This window comes from Alexandromys fortis, unplaced genomic scaffold (genome assembly GCF_014885135.2).
Source record: "Alexandromys fortis isolate MF-2015 unplaced genomic scaffold, M_Fortis_MF-2015_v1.1 scaffold_50, whole genome shotgun sequence".
Lineage (NCBI taxonomy): Eukaryota > Metazoa > Chordata > Mammalia > Rodentia > Cricetidae > Alexandromys > Alexandromys fortis.
The window spans coordinates 7,168,022-7,194,979 of record NW_026067932.1 but is presented as its reverse complement, the minus strand read 5'-3'; the positions used below and the strand labels follow the sequence as shown (position 1 = coordinate 7,194,979).

The window sequence follows — 26,958 nt, the reverse complement described above, 5'->3', positions numbered from 1 at the left end:
AGCATTCACACATGTAAAATACAAAGATCTGAAAAATTAACTATTCTCAATATTCTGTAGCAAATTCAAACTTGTGTAGCTAAGCACTGAAGTCAGTCTCCACGATAAACCCAGGAAGATAGAATTTGCTCTGAAAGAAATTAGACAAGCCATATGGAATCCTTAACTCTGAAGTGTAGTACCCTAAATTTGGGAGGGAAAAATTAGCAGATTAAAACTGAATCAATGCCCATCTCCATTGCCCCTATTTTCCTTCTGTTCAGATAAAGCCCTGAGTTATGTGGTTGTTAAGACTGCTACATGGGCTGTCTGGATACTACAGGGATTTGGCAAGTCTGGTGTCGGTACCAGTGGTAACAGTTGCTGCTGCTGCTGCACTGCCCAAAAGGATTGAAAAAAGATGTAGCACCCAACACCTCCACACTCTTAACCCAGTGACTGCCATGGGGGCCCTTGCCTTTAAGGTGTCCCAGGACTGTTGTACACTTTCTACTCCACAGCTTTCTTATTGGATCAAGCAGAACTCCAAATCAGGTTGAAGCCCTACATGGTTTATCTTTTCTCTCCTAAGTTTCCCCTCTCCTTTAGAGACTGCTGCTATAGGCAACAGCACTGGCAAATTTCTAGGGGTAACCCCCTTTCCTGTGCCACACACCTCTTCATATGCCACCTCACACCAAGGTGGCTCACTCCTTGTGGTGGTTTGACTAAGAATGACACCCATAGGCTCCTATATTTGAATGCTTAGTCACCAGGGAGGGGCACTATTTGAAAGGATTAGAAGGATTACGAGGCATGGCCTTGTTGGAGGAACTAGGTCACTTGGGGCAGGATTTGAGGTTTCAAAAACCCATGCCAAGCCCAGAGCCTCTCTCTGCATATGGATCATGAGGACCAGGATGTAGCCCTCAGCTGCTGCTCCAGGGCCTGCCTGCATGCCACCATGTTCCCTCTACAGTGGACTAACCCTCTGAAACTGCAAACCAGCCCCAAGTTCAATGCTTTCTTTTACAAGAGCTGCCTTGGTCATGGCGTTGCTTCACAGCAATAGGGCAGTGACTAAGACACCTCTTCAAAGCCACCAGCCTGTTGAGATAGACTCTCTGAAAATGGAAAGATCTTTTATGCTCTTGGATAGGTAGGATCAACATAATAACATGATGTCCTACCAAAAGCAATTTACAGATTCAATGCAATCCCCATCAAAATCCCAACACAATTCTTCACAGACCTCAAAATACTATACTCAACTTCAACTTAATATGGAAAAGCAAAAATCCAGGAGAGCTAAAACAATCCCATACAATAAAGGAACTTCCGGAGGCACCACCATCCCTGACTCCAAGCTCTACTTTAGAGCCATAGTCATAGAATTATTTTATAATTATTTTAACGATGGGGCCTCCTTTCAGGTCCCACATGACTAATTCAGCCAGCAGATGGGTATTGTTCTATGAATACAACTGTCGCCTACACATTCTAAGGAATCCACAAGTCAGGTAATAGCATAAAGGAAAAGATATGCCCTTACAAATAATGATTCAAAAGCACACCAAAAGATTATTAATAAGAAACAGAATTAAACATGAAAAGTAGAAATTAATAATATGAGCACAATTTTAAGCAGGGCATCACTTTAAATAGACAGATAAAATACAAATTGACTTGGACTTACTCTGAGTCAATAGAGAAAGTTGCTCTAAATTGCTTTCTCTGGATGAGATTGTAGTTACTGAATATCAAAGATCCAGAAAGCCTTGACAAAAGTTTAAAGATTAAAATTTTATATGCTGTCCATACATGTATCATAAACTTATAATTTTTACTTGTTTGGTGTATGTACATGTGTGTACACACATGGTCACTGCTGATGTATCTTCAGTCACCCTCCACCATATTTTTTGAGACAGGGTCTCATGAGCTTCCAGCCCACCAATTAGCTATTGGCTAGATTAGCTGGCCAGCAGGCGCCAGGGCTATGCCTGTCTCTGCTCCCTGCCCTATCAGCATTGGGGTTACAGATGCACACAGTCATGCTCAGCTTTCCACACAGCTGCTGGTGGTCTGAACTCCAACCTGGAGGGTTCTTCTGGGTTTCTAGACACCTGATGCTAAAGGAGTGGAAGATTCTTATGCTAGACTAAACCTCAGAGCCTGTCTTTAACCATTTGGAAACTCAAACCCCATTCTGCCACAAAGCTTGCCCATGGTTTTGGATATTGTGGGGCAAAGGTCCTAAAAATATCAATAATTTATAAAATGTACTTAGTATCAGTTTTTCCAGATGTGCATGGATCACGAAAAGTTCCTTGAGGTTCTTCTATTTTTATTTTTCACTCTTTGCTTTGTGTCTAATAATAGATTGAAGTAACTACTAGGAGCCAAAATTACTGTTAAAATAGTTGTCTCCCTGCTGGGACTGGTGGGAAAGCACCTGATCTCCAGAAGAGTGCTTCCGGCAGCTTCCATGTCTGATAACACAGTGCAAATACAGATGCCTCGGAGGGACATTTGACTTCACTTATGACTTCTTACTGCCCTCTAAGCAAGACAACCTGCAAACTTCTCTTTTCTCTCTGTATCTGCTGAGGACACAGTGATGCAGAGTAAAGAGATGCTGCATCCAAGACACGCTGTACCACTAATGCTGACGACACAGGGATGCAGAGATGCAGCATTGCAGACATGCTGAACCACTAATGCTGAGGACACCGGGATGCAGAGAATGCAGACATGCTACATTAGAGAGCTAGGGCAAGACTGGAGCCAGAGGTTACTTGGGAAAAATGGTTCCCCAAAAAGGCCTGTCTGTCTGCCGGCAGTATACCGAGCATTGTGAAGAAATTGACAAGTAAGGAAGTTGGAGCCCACAGGACAAAAACAGGCAGCGAAAAACTTGCTCCGTTGCTTTGTTTTTAAGCTTTGCTCTATGGTAATACTTTTCCCACCTTTTTTTCCCCAAGGACACGCATTGAAATGAATACCTAGCTATAAACATATTAAAAAATAATAACAGACAAATTAGCTAGTAAATGACCCAAACCACACAAGCAGTGCACCTGGCACGCTACGGGCACACGTCACAGCATGCCACAGTGCAGAGCAGGCTGAGCAAGGCTCAGCTGCGGGTCCACTGCTGGGAGCTACATACTGCAGTGCCTGTGTTTGGAGACACATGGAAGGCTGGTGAGCAGTTTAGTAACACACACTCTCTGGAGAAAGCTTTAGACTTCCTTAGCGTGAATGGATGACTCATGAAATGATTTCGAAATGAGCTATGCAGAGGAAGCCCCAGGAACGGGAAGGCTCATCATGACTGCTCTTTGGACTGGAGAGGGAGGGGGAGGAGAGGGGGGAGGGGAAGAAGGGTGGGAGGAGGGGGAGGGAAATGGGAGGCTGGGAGGAGGCGGAAACTTTTTTTTTCCTTTTCTCAATAAAAAAAATTTTAAAAAACAATAAAATAAAAATAGTTTTCACAAAAAAAAACCCATCTCATTAGTTACACTAGGTTCTCTATTTTGATAGGAATCAAAATTTTGACCAAGTCAGAATGGGCTTTCATTATTTCAGACTATGCAGATGTTATAATCTTTTTCTCGCTCTTCTTTTTATATAAAAACCCTGCCTCTTAGAAGTAAGATTACAGGACAAGGCAAAGCCTTTAAACACACACACACACACACACACACACACACAATTTGCTGTGCTCAGCTGGCCAGCGTAGGAAGGCTGTCTGAGAACCCCACAAAGACAACGACCAGATGACATTTAAATCTGCCATGTCAGGGGAAAACCGGCAACTTGAAGGGCTTTTGTGCAGACTGGCTCAGTCTTCCAGGAGAAAAACCAATCCTCCTTAGACAACATTCATCTCATCATTTTGCCAATGTCTTGTTGGAGACATGCCCGAGAAAGACTGCTTAGGTACTGAAAATGTTCAAGGGATGAGGTCTGTCTACCAAGCCTGGGAAAGTCCCATTTCTCCTCTGTCTCCCGAGATGAACATAACCAGTGTGGGTGTAAAATGTCTCCAATATTTGATGCCTCAAAGCAATGAAAACCTGGCTGTCTGACTTCAATGATCTATAACTCAGCCTTGAGCGGCGGAGAAGACATATTAATTTGTCAGGATGTTTTTCTTATTGATCTTCACACAGTGTTTAGAGGAGATCTAAGAGTTACGTAACTCAGCTAACAGGGAGACACACACACAGTGCTGGGTACACATCAAACCTCCTGGGGATTATTATCAAAGGCCTGGCACAGACTCCTGCTTATTTAATTCTTCTGCAAAACTCTCCATGCAGGAAGAGAAGACAGGAAGGGGGTGGGGGGAAACATAGCAGTTGAGCTGAGAACCGGTTAGGAGATAATCTGAATGTATTTTAAAGACTGGAATTATTTTAATAACTTCTGGCTGAGCGGTTTCTCCTCTTCCTCCACATAGCCAATCTCTTCCGGTGTGTGAGGATGCCCAAGTCCATTAAGTTCCTGAGATGAAACCATGGCCTCCAGAGGGAGCTGACTGCATTTCAGTCAAAGTCTTCTTGGTCATGTGTGACTAGAACGCTCTGTGACAGACACGGGTCGGTGGCAGATGTGGGAAGTCAGATTCATCATCACAGCTTAAAACAACCCCACTAATCGGGTTACAGAATATTTGCCAAGACGTCATGTGACACCAAAATACTCTAAAGAGCAAAAGGAGCTTCAAAAGCCTGATACATAGAACATCCCCCAAATGCTGAAAACAAGAAAACTAACAAAATAAAATGTCCTGTTAGCAAGTCAAAGCCTCATTTAAAAGTCTGGTTCTTGATGTATGTGTGTGTGACCCCATAAAGAAAACTAAGTTACCTCTTTCTCCATTTGTAATCCTTCTGCTCTAATATTTCTCTCAAACACTTCTCTCTTTTCAGTCTGAGGGCTGGATTTTCTGTACACGAGGATGTAGTCAATTCGGCATTTCCCATCTCTAAAGTAAAGTCCGTTTGCTTTGTTTCGATCCCGCACTGTCTGTGTACAAAGAGAAAGAGACCCAGTCAAGCCATTCGTGAGCCTGAGCTTCAGCTGAGTAACGTAAAAGAAGAACTAAAGACAAATAAAATCTGCAGGCTGCTTTATTAAAACTTCACGCTCATAAAATGAAACAGGTAAATAAGAAGAAACAAAACAAAAACTGAGGACGCAGTCTATAAAATGTGCAAAAGCGCAAGACATTTGAAAATAGCAAGTGTTGACAAAGGTAAGGGGCAACTGTGAATCCTTATATCCTACTGGTGGGAGGGAACACTGAAGGAGCAACCTTGGAAAACATAGTGTCATTATCTTATGAAATTGAACATTCGCATAACATAAAACCCTAGAGAAATTCTTGGCAAGGCAACTGAGAGATGTAGATAAATATTGATAGCGCCATTGTTCAGAATATTAGAAAAAATTTTAATTAGAACGCACTCAGATATATATATATATAATAAATGGCTGATTCATCGTGCACTGGATATACAGCCAGCGAAATACGACACAGCAGCAGAAATGAACAAAGTAAGTTGCGTTGGAGAAGAATGAAATTTTACAGGATAATGACAAGTCAAAGCAGACTTCATGACATGATTTTCTATAAAACATAAAAGAAAATAAATTTCTAAGTAAGTAAATTTCTACATGAAGTAAAACTTTTAGAGCAAGAAAATGAAAACTAAAACAAGAACATTGGGAGGACGGTGCCCCTGGAGTGTTAAAAGGATCACAAGTAGCTGCAATGGTCCTGGCCATATTCTAGCTCTGTTTTTCTCCAGATTGTTTGCCCACCATAAAAACAGAACAAAGACACAAGCAAAAACCATGTTAAAGGCTGAGTGTGATGCAAACAATGTTAAGCCCAGTCCTTACGAGGCACAGGCAGGGCAATCTCTGTGCACTCAAGGCCATTCTGGTCTACATGACAAGTTCTAGGTCACCCAGGTGAAAAATATTTTGCCTTCTTATCTTTGGGTGTATGCATAAATACAAGTATACAGAACTCCTAAGACTAAACAATATACATTCTTCTATTGTGTACACTCTGATATTAATTTTTCATTGCATAAAAAGCAATAACAATTTGGCAACCCTGATAAGGCATATAACTTGAAAGACGTCTTTTTAATTCATAAATTTCATGGTAGTTCAATTAATGTTCATTTTATTATTAAACATACACAGAAGTCATACACATTATTCTATAGCAATCAATAAACTTAAGAAGCAGGTACGTGGGTTGGCGTTTCACACAGGCGCCTTAAATTGTACTAATGTAGGGCCTTAATGGAGACCACGGAGTCTGGGCTGCGCAAGCTGGAGCCAAGCATCTCAGGCTAATAGATCTCAGAATTGCGTCTGCGAACCCAGCCAAGTGGAAATGAGGAACCTGTCTTCTCTCAACCACAGAAATGCATCACTCTTCAAGACCAGTAGAAAGACGGAGGACAGGTTAACCCTTCAAAGACCACGCTGGCGACACATCCATGCTCAAGTACCATGTGTGGAACCTCAACCTCAGGCAGGAGGGACAGAAGGCTTATGCCCCACCCTTCAGTACTGACATTTTCAACCTGTAACCACCGCTTGGCTCCTGCTTTACCACACACTTGCAAGTCAGCCAGAAGAGGGACCTACGAACAGTTATTTACCAGACGGAAGCCAGCACCTGCCTTCAGAAACAGGGTTTTAAGCCGGGGACACAGTTCAGTCACAGAGTGCTGCTTAGGACCACGAGGTCCTGGGCTCAATTCTGAATGCTACAATCAACACAACAACAAGATGAGAAACAACGACAGGGCTTTCCTCAAGGGTGCCAGGAGGAATCCTGGCTCTGACTGTTCTACTTCCAGCAGAGACCTGACCTTTCTGAAATTGCCACTTCTCTGGAGGGGAAATAAATTCACTGCCTTTTGGGGGTCCTTTCAATGTCCTTTGAAGCTGCTATACAGCATCCAATGTGTGGAGAGATGACAACAGTTGATTTTTTTTTCTTAAAGAAAAGTGGGGGGGGGGGGGAGAGGCTGATATTTCTGGGAGAGGTCTGTGAAGCTTGCTTGATAGATGTCACTATTCCCCTGCTCAAAGGTGTCATCCTTTCAGTGGGTAACTGGCTGGGAAAGCGAAGGAGAAGGCAGGGGCAGTGGCTGCCTTTCCCTCTGTGTACTATCACTTCTGCACGGCACATATTAAAAGAAATCTTAAACCTCATTGAGATACGGCCTGAGCCACAGTGAACACCCCACAAAATAACGTTTTCTCCCCTAGAGGATCTACTGACGACCACAGTGAGGTCTCCCATTTACAGAGGAGGCAAGGGGAAGCTCAGAGAGGCCTCAGGTAACAATGTCCTGAAAAGCCGCAGTGTTCTCCGTTGCTGGTCTGTAGGCTCAGGGGTTTGTACTAGGAAGTTCGTGCTTGCCAAGGTTCTTTCCATTAGTTAGGAACCCTTAGACTGCACCAGAGAATGGTGTGCAGCTGGGGAAAATCTTCCTCTGTATCCCTTAAACATCACTAGACGTGAGAACCCGAGTAAACAATCAATTTTCAGCTTTGAGTACAGTCCATCTCAGATCCTTGAGACGTGCGAGAGGCATGGAGCAGCACAGACATATGAGAAACACGCTGCCCCGGAGCCTGCAGCGTGGTGGGATTCGCCTCAGACTGGCCCGCTGGAATGCCTGACAGGCTCCCACCTGAAGCATTACTCTCTCAGGAAAGTCATGCAAACCCTTACCTCTCCCCCTGCTTCTGGTCTGCTGGCGTCTTCGGAAGTACTGGTCAGGTTCCCAGGGTGAAGGAGAGAATCGTCATCTTTGCAAGGGCTGTTGACAGCCTCTAATTCGTCAAAAAGAATGTTGACATCCTTGGCCACTAGGAGCAAAGCACAGACGTTAAAGTGGGCTAAGAAGCGGGGCTGGACGTCAACAGAGTGAGAGGAGGGGGTCTCCCTTTCTGCTTCCTATGCATGCGGTTTCTATGACACCTTGAGTGACAGGTGCATCACTCCCTAAGAGTGAAGACGTCAGACATAAGTCTGTTTGACTAAACAGGTGACATCAGTCAAGACAAAGTAGGCAAACACCTCCGTGTCATGAACATAACTTGCCTTCCAGAATAACAAAAGGTGATTTATTCAGATTGCTTATAAATGCTGTTTAGAGAAAGGTATTTCCATTTAAACAACTAAGAATCCATTCTCTAGGTTAGAAGGTGAGTTGTGCTTTTTAATGCTGTATTTTCTTACCTAAGAGCCGTGTAGCTTGACAAGGCAACCCATAAAAGTGCCACTGGCGTGACTTAGTGGCATTTCTTTATTTCTTCCTTTATATTCTGTCTAATAAATTCAGAAGGGGTGCGTACAGTTAGGTTTCCTGCCTTCCTTCTTCTTCTAATGATGAGCTGAAAGGAAGGAGCCATTCAGAGGATCCCCCTGTAGACTATGCTCACAGCCCAACAACATACAAAGAGCCGCGCGTACATCAGGGTTCTCAGGGGTGACGAAAAGTTCCAATGCGCCTGGCAGCACAACATGAAGAGAAGGCGAGCACCCCAAAGGAGTGGACACCCAGGCATGGGGGCTCCTCTTTAACACCTTAAAATAGGGCTCAACATTATAGTTAGTTTTTAATTTGAGACCTTTAAAGTGCCCAAGGGTCTATAACTGTCCAGAAGCTGCCACAAAAAAAAAAATGATTTCTGGTAGATGGGACTTGAGTGTCCGTCCTTTCGTCCATAAATGTTTTAGATATATTCGCATGGTGTGTCCAGAGTACAGCTGTGTGGCAGGCATATTCTGGGGACTGAAAGGGATGTGGCTCTTTGCCTTTGTGGAAAAAGGATATAGATCAAAGAAATGTAAACAGCGCATAGTTTAAAAAGAAAGGACAGAGTCAGGCACCGAAGAGAGAGATAATCTACGTAGCTGGGGTGTCCAGATTCTAAAGTCATACTCTTCTTACTTCTTTCCGAGCACTGAATATGGTCTGTAATTACCCTCTTTATTCATGTTTATGTATGTATAAGTCCTTTTCCTTATCAGAATGCAAGTCCCACGGGGCAGGGACTTGGCCAGTTTTGACAGATCTACAGAGAACCCTGCACAGAGTCAGCCTCAATAAATATCTGTAAAACAACATGGTGGGGACTGTAGGTGGCATGGACTGTGGTCTAGTGACATTGGACTCTCTTCCCTCTAACACCATCAAGTCTAGGACTCCACTCATGGTTTTTATGGCTAAGCCAGGACTTCACAGTTTCAAGTAGACCGTGACGAAATTGCAGGTAGTTATTGTTTAGGTTTGAGCCATAGGACAAAATGTCATCTTACCAAATTCAAAGGCCTGCTACCTATTACAAACACTTACTTACTGATATGAGCCTGTGCTTCTGTTTGCTCCCTAGTACCACAGGAGCAGAAATGTCTTAGGCTTCTTAGCATTCTTTGGATATGAAAGGCCCAGATTTTAACGGCATCATCTCAAAGCTAGCACTGTTAGGAAGTTACAGAAATTTTAACATGCTTGATCCGGCAGGGAGTCTTCTAGTCACTGGGAGCCTTTTCTCTCCTTTTAATAGTCTAGGCAAGAGTCTAGAGGACTTCCTCTCACTCACTACCTGCCAGGATGTATGGCCTTAGTGTAGGACCAAAAGCAATAGGGCCAGTCAACTGCATAGTGAAGCCTCTGAAACTGAGAGCCAAAACCAGCCTTTTCTGTTGGTAAATTGTCTTGGGTATTGGCTGCAACCATAGAATGCTATCACAGAAATGAATCGTGGAAAAGGGGGCATTGAGAAGTGGGGTTGTTGCTGGGACAGCATCTAACGCTGCAGACGAGCTTTCGGAACTGGCTTGCAGGAGGATCATCAAAGCATCTGAAGAAGGCTAAGAAGAGCAAAGAACCCTGTAAGCAGAGTTCATCAGGAGATTCTGGTGAGGGTCCAAAAGACCAGAAGGCTAAGAGCAGGAGCCATGAGGATAAGTCTTCAAAAAGCTATGAAGACTCTATGGGAACTGGGGTGAAGACCACCATTGTTTCTGCTTGAGGAATTGGCAGGAATTGGGTCCACACCCCGAGACTCTCTCAGAGGCTGAGCTTGAAGGTAAATGGCAAGTTTATTGGCCAAGTGTTACTAATGTGGTTTGGGTGTCCCTGGCTGATTTCAGCCAGATTTGCAGTGAGAACTGGGAACTACGTGAAAGAGCAGAAATATTTGGAAAACTTAAAGTTTGGCTGAAAAAGCACAAACTATACATGGAAAGGCAGAGCTAAAACGGAGCAATTGCTAAGGGCATTAGGATGCCCAAAAGATGCTAAGAGCATCGCCTCTGGATAGTAGGACAGACGCCTAGGGCAATTTCAGATGCTAGGTCCTGATGTAGTGGCCAGAGGGATTCAAAGGGATAATGGCATGCTGTTAGGATAGTGACCCACAGAGACAAGAAATGTAGGCCACCAAGTGCAGTCATCATTTTATCAGTATAAAAAATTAGCGAGGGCATTACCCAAATGGACAGGTTGCTTTGAGGAACCGGTTGATACAGCACATTAATTAGTTGCTCATTGTTAGCATCAACTATCTGGCAAAAATCAACTCGGAGGGAGGAAGACTTGTTTTGGACCACTGTTCACGGGGAAAGGAGCACAGGGCCATGGCTTCAGTCTTGGTGTGACAATCACATTCAGGGTGCGTCTTTTCTTCTCAGCTAACCCTCTCTGGAAATGTGCTCACGCTCAGTGGTGTGTGCCACCTGCCTGTCGTTCACTTAGGAGAGAATATACGGCAAAGGAGTTGGCGCTCTTCTGCGGTTCCAGATCTTGGAGTGAATGTCCCAAGGAAAACAGGGCTACTGTAGTATTAAAGCTGAGAAACCTTGCTCTGTACTAAGACTCCTAACTCTGACTCTAATGGAAACAGCTAATGAGGAACGGAGGGAAAGCCCCTTAATTTCCCTGTCTGGAAGTCACCACGGGCCTGCGCCCGTGGGAAGCTCAGTGAAGTCAGTATGCCATAGAAATCCATTTTTTTGAGAAAATATGGAATGTTTAATTTAGTCATCTTTATTACCTGTCAAACAGCTTTAGCAGACATTATAATTCTTATCATAGTATGTGCAGATAATAATCGGCATAGCATGTAATCGGCAGAATGCTGTGGCCAGGTATGCCCACCAAATAAAAAGGGGACGGGACCTTTGTGCACATCAGCACTGCCCATGAAGTCTTTATAACTACTGGGCAGGTTTTAGGAGCGAAGTACAAGATTCTTAGACACAAACTTACATTATCTCTTTAAGATGCCATGTGTTCATATAACATCACTTGATAATGGATTTTGTCACCTCCCTTAAAAGTTTTTTTCTCAAACAGAAAAAATTCGACAATTATCTACACAGTAGAATTCTGCGATCAGGCTCATTATGTGAGGAAGAGAGCCAAAATGCTCGGGGGAATCAATTAAAAATACCAAGAGGGAGGGGAAAGGCAACGATTGCAAGGGATCCAGTCAGGGAAGTGAGGCAGAGTCAAACAGAGAGACCTGGATAGCAAAGAGAGGGAGGGCAGGTGGACTTGTCTGCTTGGGGAGCAAGGGAGACTCTGAGAAAATTCCCTCTGTCAGAAATTAGGAACGCAGCTCTAAAAGCTGGTGGGGGGTAGAAACAGAACATCAGAGAATCACACAGAATAACTAAGTAAGAGTCAAGGGCTTCAAATCGCCCGGGAGACCAACCATCAGATATGGGGTTTGTGTTAACATCCCACTCAGCACTCAGCTTCTTTCTGTTCCAAGCCAGGACAGGGACAGAGACGAGCAGCCAGAGGGCCGGGGAGGCCTTGATCCTTTCACCAGGCAGACCGAGACTGTCTATGTGATGAGAACGCTAATGATTCCACTCATCAAACATCTACAATTACTTCAACTGCTTCTCCAGGGGAGATTCATCTGGGGCGTTCAGCCTTAGTGATTATTAATTACCTAAGGTAAAGAGATCACAAATGTATTGCAAGGATAACAATCAGATTAACCAATTATGAGTTACGAGCCACGTGTGTGTTGAGTGTTGAGCTGGCATTTAGTGTTAGGCGGGAGAGGAGGTGTGAGCAGAAAGCCTTTACTCCCACTCCCAGGCAAGAGGATGGCATTGGGAGACAATGTTATAAAAGCAATATTTAAAAAGAAGAGAACAGTAAAAGTCTTTGAGAAACAGTCTAAAAGGAAGCGGGGAGGGGGGGTGATTAAAAAAAATCAAAGAACTTGATTCATCGCTCTTTAATTTTCCAAATGCAGTAGGATAACCTCATGTTGTCACCGCCATGCGAGAGTACTTTAATCGGAGTACTTTGCGTTGGAGACAGAGCAAGGTGAAATTATAGGCCATAGAGGAAGACGTGCGAGGCCTCTGCCGGATAATCCCGCTGCCTAGATTGGCGCTGCAGAGCGCCAGTGCATTATGCTATTTCTGTCATAAATTGCTGATTATTACATCTGAAACACTGAATTCTGAAAGCATTGCACACCGACCTCAGAGCAGCACTAGGAAGCATAAAAAGGGACACTTCTGGAAACAATTCGGTATATAAAAAAAGAAAAAAGAGGGTTTATGTCTCGATTTTAACACCAGACTGTTTGCAATAAATCTACTTTCATGTCTGTGCTTTCTGTCACGAGGAAGACTGACATAGGAGTTAGCAAATAGGAGATGCTCAATATTGATCTCAAAATTAAAAGCAGTCAGCTAATTGTCAGTATCTCAATAGTCATACACATATGTATTAGTTTTTTTTTTGAGAATTCTGTATGTGTTTGATATAATCACACACCAGTTCCTCCCAGATCTACCCTTCTTCCCGAGCCACTTAGTTTGTGTTCTCTTTTATTTTTTTTTAATCCACTAAATTCAATTTGCATTGCCCATATATCTTTGGATGTGTGCCTTCCATTGGAGCACAGTCAATATACCAGAGGCTACAGTCTTAGGGAAACTGACTCTTCCTTTCCCAGCTGCTAACAATTGCCAACAGCTCTTCAGCTATGGGTCGGACTTTTGTGCTAACCACCCCTCCTATGCTTGGAACATTATTATTATTATTATTATTATTATTATTATTATTATTATTTATTGTTTTTTGAGACAAGGTTTCTCTCTGTGCAGCTTTGAAGCCTGTCCTGGCACTTGCTCTATGGACCAGGCTGGATCCTTATTTTTCCTTCTTCCAATTGTCTTAGTGATGTCATCTGAAAACAAAGCCTTTTACGATTTAGAGATTAAGAATCTTCTGCACTAGGGAGGGGGCACAGAAAGGCAAGGAGGCCACAGTCCAATGCAACTGCCTCCTCATCTTCCACCCACTACAGCAGAAGCTATGTCATAGCTACAGAAGACTGAGAAAGAGGCATCAGGAAGTTAATCTTTCCTCTCTGGTTCTTCTCCGTAAAATATTAAGCCCTTGAAAGCTCCCACTGTCAGAGAGAAACAGTAACATTAGGTGACAGGAAAGTCTGCTGACAAGGAATTCAAGGGATCCTCCAGCCATCTCAGGAAGAGAGTGTGGACCAGCCATCTCAGGAAGAGAGCGTGGACCAGCCATCTCAGGAAGAGGGCATGGACCAGCCATCTCAGGAAGAGGGCATGGACCAGCCATCTCAGGAAGAGGGCATGGACCAGCCATCTCAGGAAGAGGGCATGGACCAGCCATCTCAGGAAGAGGGCATGGACCAGCCATCTCAGGAAGAGGGCATGGACCAGCCATCTCAGGAAGAGGGCATGGACCAGCCATCTCAGGAAGAGGGCATGGACCAGCCATCTCAGGAAGAGGGCATGGACCAGCCATCTCAGGAAGAGGGCATGGACCAGCCATCTCAGGAAGAGGGCATGGACCAGCCATCTCAGGAAGAGGGCATGGACCAGCCATCTCAGGAAGAGGGCATGGACCAGCCATCTCAGGAAGAGGGCATGGACCAGCCATCTCAGGAAGAGGGCATGGACCAGCCATCTCAGGAAGAGGGCATGGACCAGCCATCTCAGGAAGAGGGCACGGACCTCCTGGACCTGAAGCCATGGACAGCTGTGAGCCACCATGCAGGTGCTGGGAACCACACTCAGGCCCTCTGTAACAGTACCAAATACTCTTAACTGCCGAGCCATCCCTCCAGCACTGCAACGTGATCTTATTTTGACCTTCATAAATAAAATACCCACAAACTTGTATTCCTCTATCCACGAGAAATTCATAAAGATATAATCATTTTAAACTAGCAGACAGCTAGCAGCAAAAGACAAAAACATTTTTTAACTGATCTACTCATGACCGATTACTGTAAAAAAAAAAAAACTTCCTCAGGAACTATTACTTAATTTTGTTGCAGGTTAATTCAGTCTTAAAAACACATTGATTAAATTCATCTTCAGCATTTATATGGAACCCAGTTTTGTCAGTGGAGACATTATTTTTCATTCTTTGAGATCTGTACAATTTGTCATCCTTCACAGCAAATGAAGTGATTACATAATTGTATAACTCTCCATGAAAAGTCATTTTCTGTCCCCTGTCTATTAGTGTGATTTTCCATCCTCCTGGGGAACGTTTTTCTTTTGTGTTCACTAGCCAATGTGAAGTATTTACCATCCAGAACAAGAACTGGTATTCTTAATTAAAACCATTTCTTTCAAACAGAGCTTCATCTTCTTCTGAGTATGTTTAAATTCAGAACATAACTCACTCATGGAGGGAACAGGGAAGACTACGGCAGTCCCCATTCGAGTCTGCCCTCCAGTGACTGTCCGGAATCTGGTAATTTTCCCATCTTCAGTTATCCCGCAAACAAGCAAACAAACACCAACAAAAAAACCCCAACCAACCATTCGTTAGTGTTTATAAAATCAAGGAAACAGTACAATGCCGGGGGAAGAACTATAGAAACGATGAGACGTATTCATAAGAAATTCTGCTCGTTGAGGTACAGCATTTCCTGCATTCTGGGGTCCAATCCCCAGAGCCACATACCCAGAGAGACACTGGTGTGAAAATGCAATTTAAAAGTATTTTTTCTGAAATGCTCATCAGATAGAAACTCTTCAAGCTCGGCGTTGTATGATGACAACTGATGTCATCGCCGAGAATTCACCGTTAGTGAAACAAGTGACAACCCCTTGTTCGGAGCTTAATCTATAATTGAGCAACTGTGGGGATCAAAATAGGACTCCGGGAGACGGTTACTGAAGGACACCAGCGACAGTGTAAGAAGATGCCTCCCGCTGATCGTTGGTATGAACAGAAAGGAGGGGCTCATGCCTGGACATGGCCCCTCATTGATGACACCACACATTTGCTTTAGACAATGTGGTTCTGATTTTGGCTTAGTGGGCCAACATGTGGTTCTTACTTCTTGCATTTGTGCCGAGGAACAATATTTGTATTTGTTAACAATGATTTTTTTCTTTGGTTATAAATGTCCTGAACCTAAATATTTTTAATATTTTTTAAACTACCATAATATTGTAAGCATACAGAATTCTCCAAAGACCCCAATATCTTGTGGTTCAGCTTTACAAATTAACTACAATTACAGTGCCTTTTTTTTTTTGTCTCAAGATTATTGCATACAAAGCCAAACTCTTTGGGAAATCTAAAGTTGATGTAATGTGCATGTATACATGGAATGGGATGAGATAAAGACAGAAGTCCTGTTTAGTCATTTCCAGGTAGTTGAAGGGGAAACAACTGCATTGAGACACTAAGTCACCAGTGTCTCCAAGAGTAAGGATGTTGCGTTGCTGTTAGAGTTGTTAGTGTCAAGACAGAGCTTCTTTGGTGGCTTCTTTCCTGCAATCCTTTTACTGACATATATGATTATATAGAATTGGCTTTATGACATTTCTTTCTCTTTTTGTCTTACTTTTTTTTCTTCAAATGTAAACATAGAATTTTATTTTTAAAGAAAGAATGATTGAAGGCAATGCAAGGAATGATATATTAGGAAAAAGTATTTTGGAACAAAATAATATACTTTTGTCTAAAGTCAATGTTTAGCTGCAAAACAAAATGTTTCCTTAGTTATTAAAAATTCTAAAACAAAAACCAAAAAAAACAAATAAAGAGATTATTGCATACAGCATCCTTTTTACAACATGGGTAGGTTATTCTTTTGAGTTTTGAAACATCTAAGCTGCTAGTTCTTTTACCCTTGCCCAGAATTACAAGACCTTTTCCTCTTGTGAATTTAAAATTCGAGTGAAACTTACTTTCTTGTATTGCATTAAGAATCTCTGAAAAGTCCACTTCACTCTTTGGGCCGTCGGGCAGGATTTGCATATCCAGCTGGTGGCCTTGTAAACCGACTCCACCTTCTAGGGAAATGAAAGATAACCATGGAGTTTGTGCTGATATAGGAGGGCCCAGCATTAAGGGCCCCCGAGGAGAAGCGACATCAACATCTTGAGTGAACAGCGTGCTAGTGATCCCTCCTCTTAGACAACTGACTTCAGAGAAAAAGACAAAGACACACATCTCATCCCTCTCTATGTACCAAAAATATTCCTGGTGGAAAATCAAGCAACTGCCTTCAATAATGCGACATGCTTCGTAGTGTTTACGGGCATTTTTCCTAGCTAAAACAAAACCTGAGCTTCTGATCATGGAAACTTATGATTATTCTCATTTTCTCTATGTAGACAGAATGTGGCATTTAAGAAAACACTCCATGCTGTCCCTCTTTTCAAAATGATACTAATTCATTCTTGTGGAAGGATTTGTTCTTCAGAATATGACAGAAAACAGGGCATCAATATTTTCCTGCTCACAGTGAGCGTTCTCGGCTGCAGCATTTATTAGAACTGTAGCAGGATCCTTCAGTCCATGTTACAGAGTAATCATGCCTCTTGCAAGAGGTTCGTGCAACCATCTGAGTGTGTTCTACAGACAGAAGGCTTTTCTCTGCTGCTCCGCTTAGGCCAAAGAAAACAGGACACCAAAAAGTAGTTTTATCATTAACGACACTTTAAAAAAAATAAATTATTTTTCTCTCGTACAATACATCCTGACCATAACGTTCCCTCCCTCCACTCCTCCCATGATCCCATCCCCTCTCCCCTAGATCCACTTCCCCCACCCAACTCCTCCCAGAACAGAGCAGGCCCAGTGACATCAACTGAACATGGCACAAGACACAAAGACTCAGAGCAAGGGAAACCAGCAGGGGTCCCAAGAGCAGGCGAAAGAGGCAGAGATACCCCTGCTCCCACTGCTAGGAGTCCCACGAAAACACCAAGCCAACAATCATAACATATACACAGAGGACACAGCACGGACTCCTGTGGGCCCCGTGACAGCCGCTTCAGTCTCCCTGAGCCCCTATGATCCCTGCTTAGTTGATTCCTGCAGCTCCCGCTCTCCCGCTCTGGCTCCCACAATTCCTCCTCCCACTCTTCTGTGGAGTTCCCAGAGCTCTGAGGGGAGGGACCCAATGGAGACCAGGGGGAACAGTCGGTTTAGCCATTAAAGGGTAGGCTCACAACCAAACAACATTTCTTACTAAGAACCTTTTGAATTTTCAGAATCTACGAAGTCTAAAACACACAGTCAACACAATGAATAAAATGAGCATGGCATAACAGCATGCAGTGTGTGAGCGTGTGATTTAAAGAAACAATTTTTTAAAGATGTATGTATGTATGTATGTATGTATGTATGTATGTATTTATACATTGTTCTGGCATATCTGCCTACATGCCAGAAGAGGTTACCAAATCTCATTATTGATGGTTGTGAGTCACCATGAGGTTGCTGGGAATTGAACTCAGGTCCTTTGGAAGAGCAGTCAGTGCTCTCAACCTCTGAGACATCTCTCCAGCCCCCAAACAATATCTTTATATCTATAGATATATAGATCGATAGACATACAGACAGAAGACAGACATACTATGTATATTTAGTCTCACATAAAATTTCAGTTACATCACAAAAAGTCTATGATAAGAAGTCATAGCCTCTGTCTTACAGCATGTTCATGAGTTCCTTAACCCAGCCGAAGGTGAGCCTTAGGAGGGGGGTGTCTTTGCACGCTAGGGCCCCAGCTCTTAGAACAGTGCCTCATGCAGGGTCCGCCCTCAGCAAGTGTGAGTTGGATGAATGAATGAAGCTGTGACGTGATTGTGAGACACAGTGGAGCAAAAGCAAAGCTACATGCCAGCATCAAAGTTCTGACTCGGTAACACTAGACCTTCCCAGGTCTCAGTCTCCCTGTCTGAAAACGAGGGTTGATGAATACAGCCTCATAATATAGCACGACAATTGAAGAAACTAATATGGAAAATCTCTTAGCTGTCACAGTCTGTCACAGCCAATATTTAGTAAGGGAGGCTATTTCTGTTACCACCCATAGTAATTAATTAGGGATACATGGTTATCTACGCATTTCTACGTATCGAATAACAGAGACCCTTGGGCACCCTGTAACTGCCAGGGAATGATTTCCACATATGGAATAACAGGGACCCTAGTGAGCACCCTGTAACTGCCAGGGAATGCTGTTTAATACAATAGACACTGCAGTACACTTTTCAGATCCATGCACGCAACTGCTTCGTGGCAACGTCTCAAGTTACCCGTGGGACAGCTTCTCCTCAGGACAAATAAACACTCTCCCTGCTATTCCACAGCAAAAACAATGTATTAATCTTTTCCTTCCATGGTCAGCTAGTTCAGATGGTCAGAAAAGTTCTCACGCTCTTCAATCTCTACTTTGTTCTGTTTGTGAACAAACACCTCCCACTGGAGACGGTAAAATAATAATTTAGTACTGTCCATTTGCCACGGAGACCACCAAGAATGTACGCATAGATAAAATATGCCAAGGATAATAAAGAAGAGTATGTATTAATATGATTGAGAAGAAGGGCAGGAGCAGAATATGCCAAGGAGTACCGAAGATAGCCAGAAAAAGTTAAAACATTACATTTTAGCCTTAGTGTTTTCCTTTGCACAGCAAACATACAACATACTTAGACATTTAAATTTTTTGAACCGGTCCAATAAAAGGTGATGACTACTTCAACTTTAGAATTCAGACTCCCAGCATAGACTATAAATGCTAAATTATAGGTGGTATTCAATTGAAAAGAGGCTCGAAATTATCGCAATTTAAAAAAAAAACGGATTAACAAAGTGGCTCCAAGTTGCAGGAGGTAACATTCATGGTGTAACTTAAAATCAGGCCTGGAACCTTAAGGCACGAGGCACCTTCCTCCTCTACTCTAGAACACACATAGAATAAAATGATACGGCAGAACCTTCATCAGCACGCCACGAGAGAGAGAGAGAGAGAGAGAGAGAGAGAGAGAGAGAGAGAGAGAGAGAGAGCGCACCAGGATGCTTTCCAACGAATTTTTGAAACTGAACATGTCCAGCTTTAGCATACAGTGCTTGGCTGATGGCCAATGGCTTTAATATGTAAAATTCAATAGGTTTACCTTGTGTTTATTTATTTATTTACTTATTGATTATTACACAAAAGCCCTCATCATAGTCACTAGCATCTTCAGCTTGGGATCAAAATATCAGAGTACGGAAGTGTCTATGAGGCAAGACAGGAATAACAGACAGCTTCAAATCAAATATCTTCCAAATATTTTTTAAGTTTATATGCATGAGTGGGCTTTTTGTGCATCTCTGTGAATTATGTGCATGTCTGGTGTTCAACAAGACCAGAAGAGAGCACTGGGTCCGTGGGCACAGGGGTTACAGACGGATGCAAGCTGGGAGCTTGTGAGCTCAGGAATGGAACCTAGACCTATGTCAGCACCCTCAAGTGCTGGCTGAGCCATCCCTCCAGCTCAAGTGAAACATTTTTAAAAATTAGAATAAATATGCAACCAAATACAAAGCTACAGAGACTAAAGTAGTTAAAGAGAGAAACTAAAAATATTCCTCAAAGATGTTAAAAAAAAAAAACCACAACCCTGAGCTATTTTAACAGACTAAAAGGCTATAAAGTCTGAAAGATCTCCAAATGTGTGATTGACTCTTCAGATGCTTGATGGATAGACAAGGTTAGACCTCAACTCTCCATCACGGCCCTTCTGCCTGGATAGGGTTGAACCCAGAGCCAACAAGAGCAACTTTGCAATGACATTCACATTTAATGAAAGATGTTTCATCTGTATAAACAACGTGGCAAAAAAGTTCACTTCAGATTTGGATCTAACTTAGGTTTTAGCAAGATGCTAAAACGGAACAACAATGGAACTTCAAGCATGTCTTTCTCAGTGAAGAGCCAGCGTTTCAGGGGGCCCATCTCACAGCTGTCTAAAGACAGGCATCCCCTCTCTACTGTCAAGGCCCCATCACATTCTCTGTCTCAGATTTTCTTTTTTTTGGTCCCGTTATGTGAATAGAGTGTTTCCTTCTATTGAGCCCATGAGGCTATTTATTCTTTTTATTTTCCCTAATGTACATTTGCCATAAAATTAAGGTCCATAGCACAGAATGAAGAATGCAGAGTATATGGAGAACGCTACTCTTCTTTATATAGATTTGCTTCATCATGGTTAGCAACCTCTACGGAGCTGCAATTCACTGCAGCCCCAGATCACACTGAGTCCATCCTTTATCTGCTGCAATACCCAGAACAAGCCGTCGACTACAGCCGTTGCTCAGTTGAAGTCTTTTAACTGTGGTTTTACCTCATTAGTGGCAGTAATGGTCATAGGTTACAAAATGCTCCGATTTTCCTATTCCTAATTAATACACAAGATGTAAGAAAATGCTATAAGAAAGAGTGCTATTTTTTTAAAATATTTATTTATTTATTATGCATACAATATTCTGTCTGTGTGTATGTCTGCAGGCCAGAAGAGGGCACCAGACCTCATTACAGATGGTTGTGAGCCACCATGTGGTTGCTGGGAATTGAACTCAGGACCTTTGGAAGAGCAGGCAATGCTCTTAGAAAGAGTGCTATTTTTTTAAAAAAAAGGAGGAAAAGAAGGTACCTTGATAGGTTATATATAGATAGCTATAAGAGTATATAAAAAGCATTTATCACTTTGCAAAATCTCCTTTTACTTTTGAGCCATACATATATATGTGTATATGTGTGTGTGAATCTATGTATATTTTTATATAGTATGTTCATATCTACACCCCCAATTCTCTACTCAAATTCTGTAGATACACTTCAACACAACCCTCTCTGAACTGCACATCGGATTTGTTTTTTATGCATTTATTTATTTGTTAGCACACTAAGAATGGTCAGTATGTGTAGGGGTGTGGTGTCACTCACTGCACTATGGAAAACGTTCCCGTGACCACAACCCTTCCTTGGCTACTATCGATTGTCAGTAACTCCTCCGTAAGGGCTGGGCTTGGAGATCATCTATCCCATATATGCCGGGATTTGGGGGAAGGCCTAATTTTGTTCAGTAGCCACAGACGCTATGAGGTCATGTGGGTGATAGCCTATTGCTTCCAGGAGACAGCATTTCATAGCTGTCCTCACGACATCTTCAGCTCTTTGAAAACACTCTGGTTTACCAAGCAATAGGCTCTTATGACAGCCACAAAAGTTTGAAACTGTTTCTTTTACTTTTAAGACTACAATTTGAATTTGCCCTTTCCTCCCCTCCCTCCAAACTCTCCCATATACCCCTCCTTGCTTTCTTTCAAATTTATGGACTCCTTCTTCATTAATTATTTTATAAACACACACATGCATGAATACACACATTCCTTAATATATAAATACAACCTTCTCATTCTATATAATGTTACTTGTATATGTGCTTTCAGGGCTGACTATTTGGTCAACAAAATTAAAAATTATTGCATATTGATTAGTAGTCTTCCCATTTATCAATGACAAGCAAACTGAAAAAGAAACTAGGGGAACAATCCTGTTCACAGCAGCCACACAGACAAAATATAATACCTCCCCAAAACAAACAGAGAGCCAACCCTCATCAGGGAAACTTCTCTTTGTATCAGGGGACCATTACTGAAAGTCATAACCAATCAAGTGGATAGCTGTGGTCCCAGTCCCAAGAGCTGCATTGCATCTACAATATGACTCCCATACCTCAGGCTCAGGGAACACTGAAGAAGAGGGACTGGAGAGATGTAAACGGCAGAGGGCCAGGGAGTTTTCTGCGAGGTTGAGTCTCCCAGGAATGTCAGAGGTTACACCTGTCACCAGCTTGGCGGCCTAAACTTAAGCTGAACAGGGACAACGGTTGGATGGAGAAAGCCACGCCATCGCAACCCTACACCAAGAACTACTGAGAGATAAGGAATGCTGGGAGATTCAGGCAGAATCTTAACGTAGTTTTAATTTGTGTTTTCCGGATGCCCCAGGATGCTAGGCACTTTGTAAAATGTTTCCTAACCATCTGCATTTATTCTTTTGAGAATTTTCACTTCAGTTCTGATGCCCAGTTTTAATTGAGTTGTTTATTTTCTTAATGTTTAGGGTTTTTTTTTATTTTTTAGTTGGTTCTTTCTGTATTCTAGACTGCAATCTTCTGTCAGATGAATAGCTGGCAAAGATTTTCTCCATTCTGTGGGCTGTCTATTCGCCCACTTAACAGTTTCCTTTGTTGTACAGAAGAATTCCTTTGGAATTCTTGAGACCACATTTGTCCAAGGTCGGTCTTATTTCCTGTGCTGCCAAGCCGTTCTGAAAGCTTTTACCTGAGCCTAGAAGTTGAACTGTGCCCCCTCCTTTTTCTTCTAGCTTATGCTAAGGTCCTTGAGCCACTTAGAGCTGAGTATTCTACACACTGAGAGAACAAGACCTGGCTGATATTCCTGAGGGTGAGATACGATTTTCCCAAAACCATTTGTTGAGGGATGCTGTCCTTTTTTAAAATGTATATTTTTGGCATCTTTCTCAGCAATCGAGTGACTATAGCTGTTGGACTTCTTGTGGGTCATCAATTCTACCCCACTGGTCTAGGTGTCTGTTTTTTGTGTCAGTACCATGCTGTTTTTATTACTACAGATCTGTAGCATCACTTAAAATCAGGTGTGGTTACATTTAGCCCCCTATTCTTTTTGTTCAGGATTGCCTTGGTAGTCTTTACTAAACCTAAATTTCATCAAGTGATAACTACACTTTCAAAGAGCCAAGTGGTTGATAGTGAAAAACAGTAGCTGCCTTTTCTGCAGTTCCAGCCTTCTTTACACACACACAGTTTACACGCACAGTTTACACACACACAATTTACACACACAGTATTATTTACACACACATTATGTACACTCAGTAGTTACACACAATTTACACTCACAGTAGTATTTACACACACACACACACCACTGTTGCTTTTCTCTTTTTGTAATTAGTGAAATATTTATAAACAGTTTTACAATAGAGCAAAATCAGAAAGGTCAAAGCCCGACCTTTTCCGAGAACTGCTGGAGCCTCATCTTTAAAGTGACAGGGTTCTTTAGAACGTTTTCATCCACAGTTCCAGCTGACTCTCGCCCAGCCTCTCCTGTCCCTCCTCTCTCTCTCCCCAATACTGCTTAAACCTTTCCACCACTAAAGGTCCCATTTTATGTCTATATTGGATATACTCTATTCCTCTCTCCCGGAAAGTCTCTGTTTTAATTATCTCATAGACTCCTTTCCAGTTCCCACTCATCCTCACATTGATATAAACCACGAAGGTTAAGAGCTAAGGTACACATACGAAAGAGAACATGTGGTCTTTTTCTTTATAACTTTAGCTACCTGGCTTAATATAAAATTCTCTCATGCATCTATTTCCCTTAAAAGCTATGATTTCATTTTTATGTGTACCTGAATACAATTCCACAGTGTATTTGCCCCCACTGATGGGCATCTAGGTTGATTCCAGTTCCTTGCAGTTGTGAGCAGAGCAACAGTACCATGGATGAGCCTGTTTCCCTGTGGTAAGCTATCGAGTTCTTCTGTGAATGGACCTAGGAGCTTGATTACGTGACAGTTCCGTTTTTAGTGTTTTGAGAAAAAGCCGAATCTGTTTCCATAACGGCCATCCCAGTTTCTAATTCCACCAGCAGGGAAGAAGGGTCCACCTTTTCTCACACCCTTACCAGCATTGTCTGTCTTTTGTTTTCTTGATGAAAGACGTTCTGAAGTTTTGTTTCATTTTGTTTTGTTGAGTTAGTCTCTCACCACCTGTGCCTGACCAGGAGTTCACTGAGTAGACCAGGCTTGAACCTTGTAACAATGCTCTTGCCTCTGCTTCCTGAATATAATCGTTGTAGGTATGTGCCACTGTACCCATCTTCTGCTATAGGAAAACACCTCAAGATATCAGCATAGGTAAGGACGTTCTGAGATACCCCAATAGACCAGAAAATAATAGCATCACATGGCGTACACACACACCACATGAATGACATTACGTCATTTGCAGGAAAATGGCTGAAACTGGAGGTTGCTGTGTTAAATGAAACAGCACAGACTCAGAAAACAAATATCACCTTGTTTTCTCTTTAAAATATGCAAAAGATGTGAAAATAGAAAAAGGTATTTGGGATAAAAAAAGGACACGAGTGGAAAGAACAAGAGCTGGGCACTCGAGACTCATGAGCAGGTGAGGGTAATGAAGGCACACGACAGACTTGTATCAAGAGGTCACCACAAAACTGTCGTTTTGTATACTAAGTGCACGCTAATAATAAAAGTAAAATAATAATGTCCTTTCTCATAAAGGGGAGAGTATTAGAAACTGGTCATGATACACATTTTCTACAGCAGAAGATTTACTTTTCTAATTATGTTTAATTTAAGATATTGCTAAAGGCTTTTATGGCATAATAGTCCTTAATCAAACAGAAAGAATAGTTCATATTAAAAGTAAAATAAAGTCTCGCAAATCAAATGCTACCTTCTCTATGAAACACAAAGATAGGCAATATGTAAATGGAGGGAGCATAAATGGTATTTCCTATGATGATATCCACATAATAAATAATATTGGATCTGGCTGTTCTCTCATTCCTTTTATAATCTAAAGATAAAATTGATAGTTGATGTCAAGAAGTATGTATGTTCAACAGAAATCTCCAAGGACAGATTTTCTTTTCTTTTTTTTTTACAGAATAGGTAAACAGTGTTATTTCAAAATTTAAAACTTAGATTCTAAAATAAATCCTTATGTGGAATGGTTTTGAATGCAGCAGGGGGAAAGATGCCACATTTTACACTGAGAATTTGGATGTGAGCCCTCTCAAGTGACTTAAGTATTCTTATAAGGGTATAAAGTTGGAGGCAAGCTGCATGGAGAATCAAGCCAGGGAATTGTGTCCTTGTACCTGGTCAGCTGCATCAGCCGGAGCGCAGAGAATGCAGGGAATGCGATTCCCAACTGCGTCTCCAGCACTCATCAACACTGTTCAATGTGGCACAATCTGGAATGCTAAAGCTATCCCCTCAGGTGATCACCACTGAGTGGACCTATCGCCAAAATGAACATGGGCTAATAGTAAGAAAGGTCTCTCAGGTACAGGCAGAACTAAACATCTGAGAGCGTCAACCTATTGGGTCACCTTCAATTTGCTTTTATCTCTCCCAGGATTAGAAGGATGGCCGTGTCCTAAATTATAACGCATTCTTATAGCAAAAGCTACAAACACCAAGACGTTCCCGTGAGTCCCAAAGAGAGGTCTCCTTGGCGCTGTGTAGTCTCCTGGGTGGCGAGGCCTAGTGCTCCTGAGGAGAAGTGAGAAATTTGAGCTCCGGAGAGGGTGGAGAACAGAAAGGCTGAGATTTTCGGCATTACCACCTGTTGTTCACTCTTCCAGTTACAGACAACTGTTGATCTCAGCAAGGAGCAGAGTGGGAGGAGCTGCCACTCACAGCGCATGCGTCAAAGGAGCCAGGCTTTGACACACCAGCTGCTCAACTCTGAAGCAAGCATAAGATGTTTCGATGCCCTGGCCGCATACTATGGCTAAGGGCATATGCTTTTAGGCCCCAGGCCCGCTCGTTTTAGTTGTATGCTCCCAAGTCAGGCACTTAAAATCTCTTCAAACTTCTTAAAAATAAAACTCACTGAAGTAGCCTTGGGTCTAAGAAGCAGTTTCAAATTCCACAAACATGATGGCCTCCCCAGAGAGCTCTCAATTGGTTTTCTCTGTGGCTGCTTTCTCTCAGCCTTTCTTCATTCACTCTGAATGCAACCAAGATCATGCAGAAAATCCTACTGGAGTGGATCTGCTAGGTCAAAATACGTGTCTGTGTTTCTTGGCAGAGGAAAGAGAAAATCCAAATAGGAGAATTTGGTGAGAATTTTTCAGAAAGCATCATTTTATTTCTCAGCAAATGAGAGCCAAGAGCACTGATGCCTGTGCTTACCAAACCCACACAAGATTATTTTCCTAAGTACCTGCCCCACTATTTCTTAAATTCACAACATACATCTACAAAATCCACTTACAGAGGAAGAGATTCCGATGAAGGATTCGTGTTATTACCCCCCACAGCACCGGCTGCTCTGAGAGGCACCCTATCCACCTTCCATGCAAAGACAAACGGAATCTAAGCCCAGAGTAGCCCTGTGTCTTTTCTCCCATGCATCTCAAAGTCATGTGGGCCTTCCCTTGCCCACCAAAGATCCATCCTTCAAATAGAAAAACGACTGAATAATTTTGCCCACGTTTCAGATCTGTTAAAGTAGATTTCCTGAGGTTTAGAAACAGTCCAACTTCTCAAGAAAATGTCCGTTTTCAAGGAAAGAGGGATGAGAAAACACAATTTCGCACTCAAACCATTCTCATCTAGAAAAAAAAAACAACCTAAAGATGACAGAATAGAAAAAAAACATAAGAAATTCATATGTAAGGTTCTAATTTGGTTATTAGTGATGACATTTTCACTTTTAGGGAAGTCGTTCTGTTTTCCAAGTTGTAACCAAGTGTAAACCCATCCTTCGAGAACACTATGGCA

At 42.4% G+C, this 26,958-nt stretch overlaps 1 protein-coding gene across 8 annotated transcripts in view; it reads right to left on the bottom strand.

Annotated features, from left to right (window-relative positions):
- Nucleotides 1–26,958, bottom strand: part of Ano4 (anoctamin 4) — a 320,118-nt gene that overhangs the window by 118,001 nt on the left and 175,159 nt on the right. For 7 of the 8 annotated variants that reach the window (XM_050145810.1, XM_050145811.1, XM_050145816.1 and 4 more), the window contains 3 exons: nucleotides 16,268–16,372; nucleotides 7,760–7,896; nucleotides 4,858–5,016 (listed from right to left, as the gene is read on the bottom strand). In XM_050145810.1, coding sequence (XP_050001767.1) covers nucleotides 4,858–5,016; nucleotides 7,760–7,896; nucleotides 16,268–16,372 — 401 coding nt within the window. The remainder of the gene's footprint in view (nucleotides 1–4,857; nucleotides 5,017–7,759; nucleotides 7,897–16,267; nucleotides 16,373–26,958) is intronic. The other variant, XM_050145812.1, reaches the window with a different exon arrangement.